Source organism: Poecilia formosa, unplaced genomic scaffold (assembly GCF_000485575.1).
Source record: "Poecilia formosa unplaced genomic scaffold, Poecilia_formosa-5.1.2 Scaffold170, whole genome shotgun sequence".
Classification (NCBI taxonomy): Eukaryota; Metazoa; Chordata; class Actinopteri; order Cyprinodontiformes; family Poeciliidae; genus Poecilia; species Poecilia formosa.
The window spans coordinates 7692-16476 of NW_006800109.1; the positions used below are offsets into that span (position 1 = coordinate 7692).

At 40.4% G+C, this 8785-nt stretch overlaps 1 protein-coding gene across 2 annotated transcripts in view; it reads left to right on the forward strand.

Annotated features, from left to right (window-relative positions):
* Window positions 1–8362, forward strand: part of casc3 (casc3 exon junction complex subunit) — a 15251-nt gene extending 6889 nt beyond the window's left edge. Inside the window, exons 8-12 of one of the 2 annotated variants that reach the window (XM_016677958.1) lie at window positions 208–387; window positions 1498–1596; window positions 6399–6565; window positions 6637–6845; window positions 7675–8362. In XM_016677958.1, the coding sequence (XP_016533444.1) occupies window positions 208–387; window positions 1498–1596; window positions 6399–6565; window positions 6637–6783 (593 nt within the window). In that variant the 3' untranslated portion in view covers window positions 6784–6845; window positions 7675–8362. The remainder of the gene's footprint in view (window positions 1–207; window positions 388–1497; window positions 1597–6398; window positions 6566–6636; window positions 6846–7674) is intronic. The other variant, XM_007564952.2, reaches the window with a different exon arrangement.
* The last annotated feature ends 423 nt before the right edge of the window (window positions 8363–8785 follow it).

Here is an 8785-nt window from a genome sequence, read left to right on the forward strand (position 1 = left end):
AGAGGTGAGTCCCTCCATACTGGGAGTACAGAGACCCCGTTAAACCAGTCCCTCCATACTGGGAGTACATAGACCCAGTTAAACCAGTCCCTCCATACTGGGAGTACAGAGACCCAGTTAAACCAGTCCCTCCATACTGGGAGTACAGAGACCCCGTTAAACCAGTCCAACTGATCCATGTCCCAGTTAAACCAGTGTACCTCTCTGCAGGTCTTCCCAACCCCATCCACATGGCCGGTGGGCCGCCTCAGTACTCCAACATGGAGGAGATGAGCGTGGGCTCCAACCGGGCCAAGCGTTACTCCTCCCAGCGCCAGAGAGCCGTTCCAGAACCGGCCCCGCCCATGCACCTGGGAGTGATGGAGCCGGGACACTACTACGAGCCCAGTAAGATTCCCCCCAGTTCAACCAGTAGGACATTAGAGCTGGAGTTGAAGAACTAGAGATAAAGTTCTGATAAAACCCGATCAATCAGAACCATCACACTTATCAGTTCTGTTAATGTTTGTGGAAAAATATATTTTTATGCGTTTTAACAAGGTTCTGACTGCTCCTTTGATGGAGGTTTTAGCTCGGGTTTTTTTTTCGGTTCTGATTCTGTTAGAGCTGCAGCTCATCCGAGTCCATCTGGGTCTATCCGGGTCCTGATGATGCTGCTTTTCAGGAGTTTTCTACTAGAATCCAAACTGAAAATGCAGCAGATCAGTTTTCAGATTATTGCTGCACCTCCTCTGTTTCACCAGCAGGGGTCAGCAAAACTTCAGCAGTGTGTCCAGGTTTAGAACTGCGGTCAGAACCTCGGATTGAGCCGTTGGTACCGGATTATGAAGTTTAACTGGAATCAGGTCCAGATGGTGTTAGGTCTGGAACTAATGATTATTATAGTTATTGATTAATCTATTGATTACTCTGACAATTAATCAATAGAAATATGGCACATTCTGCATTTAACCACTTATGCCTTTTTATCCAATATTAAAAATACACTAGTAGATGCAAATAAATTAATAAATTCATTCATTAAATAAGAAAATAAACATTTTTATAGTTTATTAACAGCATTCGTTTAATTTATGCTTCATCAACTAAAAATATGTTTAACATCAACATAAAAAAACTGAACATGACTGAGCATCAACACAGTGTAGGGCTGATCTTTTGGCTATTTAACTGATTAATATTTGGATGAAAATGTTTAATAGTAGATTTTGTTAACCAGGTGAATGAAAAACTGTCCCATTGGGGACTTTAAGGTAGAAATGTAATATTTTTTTTGTACATTTTTGGTTTCATTACCACTCTGAGGTTGTAGTTCCAAATAGTCTTTTTTTTTTTTGTCTGTATACTACAGTTAACGATTAATCAATTACTGAATTAGTTGATTATTTCAATAATTGATTAATAACGATTAATCGTTTTAGTCCTAGATGCTTTATTTATTAGCTGTGTTGCAGCTGCTGGTGTTTTCCTCTGATCACCTGTTCTGCCCCCCCCCAGTGTCCTACCAGGGACCAATCTACACCCACGGAGAAGGCCCCGCCCCCATCCCGCCCCAGGGCATGCTGGTCCAGCCAGAGATGCACATCCCTCATCCTGGTGGGTTTCCTTTAAATTCACCATTTCACAACCCTCCTTGGTCGCCCTCTCACCAGGGCTTAAAGAGCTCCGGCCGGGGGCCGGATTTCCGGCTTTTGACCAAACGTCCGCCTCAACCAAACTGTAGTCTCCAGGCTAGACCGGAACGTGTCGGCGGCAACACATCTAAATTTGCAGTACTGTAATTCTGCCACACGTAGCGCTATCTGAAAAATTCCAACGGTTTCTGAAAGGGGAGACGTTGCACTTTCCAGCAAATATCGGGTTAATACGGTAACGTCACAGCTGCAGCTGCAGAGAGTGTAATTAATCCGGGGGGCACTCGTTTAATAGACGGTAAATTGCGAAAATAACTTGCTGGATATTGAAAGTTCCGGTTGTTATGGATACATGGGTAAGTATATCATCTCACAGGACATTTAAAGAACTACTTACAATTAAAATAAGGAAGGTTTATTTAGTCAGATGTTTGAAACTTGGGCGTAAAGAGCTCCGTCTGGGGGCCAGACTTCCAAGCAAAGCGAGCATTGGACCAAATGGCCTGCCTCAACTAAACTGTAGATAATAGACAAAGATGTCTGCCAATCAGAATTCTAGCTCCCGTGTTCTTGACCAATGACTGTAAAACGTTTTGTAGAAAAGAAGCCCATGCGTTCGGTTAAATCAAATGCGATATGAATGAAGATGGAGTTTGTCTCATCCGGTAAAGAAACACGTTTACTTGAGAAAGGAATTAAAAACAGGTGGCGCTGGGCAAAGGAAAAGGGACAAGACGGGAAGCTGGCGGACGTTTTTACAAAAGGGGGGCGCTGGGATTCCTCTGGGGGGCATTTGGTTGAAGGTAAACTTTACACCTACAGTCACAACAATACCAGTTTAGACTGTGAGCAACTTCCCAAAATTGTATTGTGTAACATTAAAACATGCTTGGATGCAACTGTATCGATGGCAGCTCTTCTTCTGTTCAGTGTTTGTAGCTTCTTGGCACAGCTCCGCTGTGTAACGCTGACCGCATCAGGTCAGCGTTACACCGGCTGATGACGTTGCTGTGATTCACTTTGTCTGCTGTCTGATTTTCTAATATTTTATGTTTTATTGAGGATTTTTGTACATTTTTTTTGGCAGTTCTGTGATTGTCAAAGCAGCAACTTGTATTAAAAAGTGTTTTATTTCTGTTTGGATGCTGCCCGCTTCCATGGAAGGACAACAGAAAATCGCTCTTATAAACATGTAATTACTAAAATCACGATACCCTCACTGTGTGTCCCTCTGAAAAATGAACCCATTTAAATAAAGAAATCCCTCCATGGTGATACCACGATAGAGAGCGTTCATTTTATAGCGTTAAGACCGGAGCTGTAAGTGGTCCGGTATGAAACGGGGGTGACAGAACAACGGTACCACAGCACTTTTAAATTTCAATGATCAAAATTGTTTCTGTTATTTTAAAAAGTTTATGTCAGTCTGCCTTTTCCCCATCGATACGCCCTGCACCTTAGGGGGTAAAAACATAAAAAAGACGCGCACATTGGGCAAAACTCTGAAACAGGAGAAGCAGGACATAAAACGGAGCGATGATCTAGATGTGAATTATGGCATAAAAACAGAGAATCCGACGCTGAACAGTGAAAAATCAACACATGATCTGAAACATGACGATTTGGCGGCGCAGCAGGTGATGAGTGAAGATTAATGATGGTCAATAAACGATAAAATAAAACCAACAGGACAGAAACTAAAGTGGACATGGCAATAAACCGAGAGGACAATACTAATCAAAGGAAACTAAAGAAATGAATGAAGAAGAAAATGCAAGAATAAACTAAGAAACTAAAGTAAATACAGAGGAATAAACTGGTATGGCAAAACCTTTCGAGCAATAATTAATACAGAGGACTGTATGGCAAGAATAAACAGACACTATTTCCAGATAAAAGGTAAAATAATATTGTTGAAGTGCCATGGGTTTGTTGAGACCACATCTAGTACTGAGAATAAATATATCTTATAGACCATAACAGTAAATAACTGATCACATATTTAACAACTAGAAAATGACAAAGAACAAGAATGGGAGGTGGTGAGGGACCTGGATAAAGGCTGGTGGGCGCTGGCCTGAAAAACGTTGAGAAACACTGATTTCGTTGGTAATGTTTCATGTTCTAAATTACTTGCAAAAACATTGACTTGAAAGGACTCTTATTTGCCTGTAAGGCTTTAGGGCGCAGACATTTTACATTTTGTTTTGAGTTGAAATGAACTGCTTGTTTAGCTTGTTAATTGTATTGTTAGATGCAATTGTTTGCACTATAAAAGACACTTTTTATTAAACTGTGGTAATAGCAACGCTATAGTTAATTTCTATCATAACTAAGTTTCTGGCTCAGGATTTTTTTTTACTTTAAGCCCTGCCTCTCACTCTGCTGCCTCTCTCTCTCTGCAGGTCTCCATCCCCANTGACCAATGACTGTAAAACGTTTTGTAGAAAAGAAGTGCATGCGTTCGGGTAAATCAAATGCGATATGAATGAAGATGGAGTTTGTCTCATCTGGTAAAGAAACACGTTTACTCGAGAAAGGAATTAAAAACAGGTGGCGCTGGGCAAAGGAAAGGGGACAAGACGGGAAGCTGGGGGAAATTTTTACAAAAGGGGGGCGATGGGATTCCTCTGGGGGGCGTTTGGTCGAAGGTAAACCTTACACCTACAATCACAACAATACCAGTTTAGACTTTGAGCAACTTCCCAAAACTGTATTGTGTAACATTAAAACATGCTTGGATGCAACTGTATCCATGGCAGCTCTCCTTCTATTCAGTGTTTGTAGCTTCTTGGCGCAGCTCCGATCCTGCTACTAGTAGCTTCACCGCATCAGGTCAGCATTACACCGGCTGATGACATTGCTGTGATTCACTTTGTCTGCTGTCTGATTTTCTAATATTTTATGTTTTATTGAGGATTTTTGTACATATGTTTTGGCAGTTCTGTGATCATGTCAAAACAGCAACTTGTATTAAAAAGTGTTTTATTTCCGTTTGAAAGCTGCCTGCTTCCATGGAAGGACAACAGAAAATCGCTCTTATAAACATGTAATTACTAAAATCACGATACCCTGACTTTGTATCCCTCTGAAAAATGAACCCATTTAAATAAAGAAATCCCTCCATGGTGATACCTCGATAGAGAGCGTTCATTTTATAGCGTTAACACCGGAGCTGTAAGTGGTCCGGTGTGAAACGGGGGTGACAGAACAACGGTACCACAGCACTTTTAAATTTCAATGATCAAAATACCAAAATTGTTTCCGTTATTTTAAAAAGTTTATGTCAGTCTGCCTTTTCCCCATCGATACGCCCTGCACCTTAGGGGGTAAAAACATAAAAAAAGACGCGCACATTGGGCAAAACTCTGAAACAGGAGAAGCGGGACATAAAACGGAGCAACGAACTAGATGTGAATTATGGCATAAAAACAGAGAATCCGACGCTGAACAATGAAAAATCAACACATGATGTGAAACATGACGATTTCGCGGCGCAGCAGGTGATGAGTGAAGATTAATGATGGTCAATAAATGATAAAATAAATCTAGCAACAGGAAAGAAACTAAAGTGGACATAGCAATAAACCAAGAGAGGATAATACTAATCAAAGGAAACTAAATGGAAATGAATGAAGAACAAAATGCAAGAATAAACTAAGAAACTACAGTAAATACAGAGGAATAAACTGGTATGGCAAGACATTTCGAGCAATAATTAATACAGAGGATTGTATGGCAAGAATAAACACACTATTTCCAGATAAAAAGTAAAATAATATGAAGTACCATGGGTTTATTGAGACCACATCTAATACTGAGAATAAATATCTTACAGACCATAACAGTAAAGTACTGATCACTTATTTATGTTTTTAATTAGATTTGATATATTTATTTCTTCAATATCATTTTTCATGTCAGTATTAATGTCATGAGGCTGTTCAGTGACTCCATGACACTTTCAATTTGACTCATTAGGATTTGATTAAGAACCAGATTTGTTCTTTGTAATTTCTGTCCAGTAAAACTATTAATCTATAATCAATAGACAGGTTTATATAAAGATATAATCCATGTTTCTGTCTCATATTTCTATGGCATTAAAAGGAACTTTTGTTTTTCCACTGAAAGCTCTGGTTTGCACAATAAATGCCATGTGGGTGAAATTTTATGGATGATGCTCTGATGTCCCATTCTCCTGAAGGCAGCACAGAGCTGCGCCACCAGAAACTGACAAACACTGAATAGAAGAAGAGTTATGATTAATGTAGTTACAGTTCTGTCAATGTTTTAGATCAAAGTTTAAACTGGCATGTTCATCTTTTATCTGGTCATTTTGGGGCATATTTAACAACTAGAAAATGACAAAGAACAAGAATGGGAGGCGGTGAGGGACCTGGAAAAAGGCTAGGGGGCGCTGGCCTGAAAAAAGTTGAGAAACACTGATTTCGTTGGTAATGTTTCATGTTCTAAATTACTTGCAAAAACACTGACTGAAAGGACTCTTATTTGCCTGTAAGGCTAACCTTTAGGGTGCAGACATTTTACATTTTGTTTTGAGTTGAAATGAACTGAAGTTTGAGTGTTTAGCTTGTTAATTGTACTGTTAGAAGCAATTGTTTGCACTATAAAAGACACTTTTTATTAAACAGTGGTAATAGCAACGCTATAGTTAATTTCTATCATAACTAAGTTTCTGGCTCAGGATTTTTTTTTACTTTAAGCCCTGCCTCTCACTCTGCTGCCTCTCTCTCTCTGCAGGTCTCCATCCCCACCAATCAGGAGCCCCCATCGCTAACCCCGCCCTCTACGGAGGCCCACCTGTCTCCCTGTCACCGGGGCAACCACAACAGCTGCTGCCTCCTCCGTTCTACCCTCCTCCTGGGGTCATGACCTTCCCCTACCCTGCCATGTATCCAACCCCACAGGTGAGACCGGACCACTGCTCATCAGAACCAGCAGAACCTCCAGACCCAGTGTGACCTCTGCTGTGTTTCAGGGTCAGGCCCAGGTGACGTACGGCGGCGTCACGTACTACGACACCATGCAGCAGCAGGCCCAGCCCAAACCGTCGCCCCCCCGCCGCACCTCTCAGCCTGTCACCGTCAAACCCCCCCCTCCAGAGGTTCCCTACGCCTCAGAGTGACTCCGCCCTCATCTCCTTCCCCGCCCCCAGGCTCCGCCCCCACCCTGACCTCAGAGCTGCAGGTGAGGCCTTAACGGATTCCTCTAGAGCTGGGCGATTAATCGAGAAATTCAATTTGATCAAATTTTTCGTTTATGAAGATTTACTTTTGGAAAATCTGGATTTTATTTTCTGCAAAGCACTTCTTGTGTTTCCATATAGTGGTGCCAGTTCAGGCTGAAACGATTAATCAAATTAATCATGATTAATTGATCATTGAAATGACTGACAACTCATGTAGTAATCATTAACTGGAGTATAGAAACTCATTGAAGGGCAGTTTGCTGAGAGAACAACACACTTAAACCAAAACTGTACAATAAATGTATATATTTTGTATTTAAGATTCAAATCAACACCCACCTCTAACATCCGCGTGCCCAAGACCTTCCATCTTGTTACAGTTTCTATTTATTTGGACTTTGAATTCAGGTCAGTTCTATGATGAAATATAACTGATAAGTTTTTTTTTGTTTTTTTTTATGAAAATGGTTCTAATTTTCCAAGAATAAAGTTGTAATATTTGGAGAATTAAATACTTATTTCATCATCAGAACTCCAACACATAAATACAAAAAAAATTATTTAGGCTTTTATCCAATCGTTTCTGTCGTAATTTTACAATGTTCTTCTGGTAAAATTTTGTTTAATTATGCTTCTCATAATTAAATGAGAATTTCCTACTACTTGCTGTACAACTCACTAATTTCTTTTAATAAATAAAGGGAGAAAAAACAGATTAAAATCAGATCTGGTATGGAAAAAATCAGATATTTTATTTTGAAGCCTTGTCGCCCAGCCCTAGTTTCCTCCTGCTTCAGGTTTTCTGACTGGTGATTGGTCTGTGTGCAGGAGCAGGGTGGGAGGGGCAGTGAGGTCCAATCAGACGACACCGTGAGGGGGCGGAGGGCAGGACGAGACGGACTCTTCTGGATCAGAACTTTCCTTTATTTCCTTTTCAGTCACTCTGCCGGACAGACGGACGGAGCCGACCCGCTAACGACTTCCTGTCCGGTTTGTCTGAATCCACTCTAACGGTTATAGCTCTACATGATCCAGCTGCCAGAACTGGACCGGGTCAACCACTCCAGTTCTGTTCGGATCACATATTTTAGATGCAGATATTTTATGAAAATAAATAAATAAATCCTTCCCGGTAAACGGCGACGTTAAAACCTAAAAGCGCAGGTCCAGAGACCTGCCTCCGTTGGCGCCACCTGGTGTTGCTTAATGTTGCTGTAAATAGAAGCTAACTGTAAATAAAATCTGGAAGAGATGAAATAGATCCGTGAACTTATTGTAATCAGAACGCTGAGTCGTCGGCAGGGACCTGAATGTTACGGTGGAGTAATTAGAGAGAGAAATAGTTTGTCTTCCTTTTGTTAAACCTTTCATTTTCATACTGTTGGTTTTACCTTTTTTAATTATTATTATTTGTAGTAGGTGACCATCTGCTCTGATTTTTGTTTTCATGTTCGGACCAGAGCGTAGCAGAACCCCAGACGGACCCATTATTAACTGAATTTTACGGTTTCCAGGATAAAAATTTCCTTTTAATTCTTTTTTAGTTTCTGCTCATCTGTTTCTGCTCAGTTCTCTGGAACGTCTTTGGTTGTTGTCAGATTAAAGTTTCTGATTCTGTCCTGAATGTCTCTGACCCGTTCCTGACCCACCCAGACCAACAAAACCAGAACTTCTTTGGGTCTTTTTTTTATTCAAGATGCTTAGAAAACAAGCAAAGCTTAAAATGACCTTTCACCTGAATTTTATGTTAAGATAATCTTATTCAGGATAATGTGTCCAACTACAGACTAACAGACATAAATATAAGGCAGTCAAAGTTTATGATTACAGGTTTTTAATGTTTTTTGATTTCTCTCTACCACTCACTAAAAGTTCTTGTGAAATTCAGAGAAAAACTGTCTGGTAGAACCAAGATTGCAACATTTATTACATTTTCAGC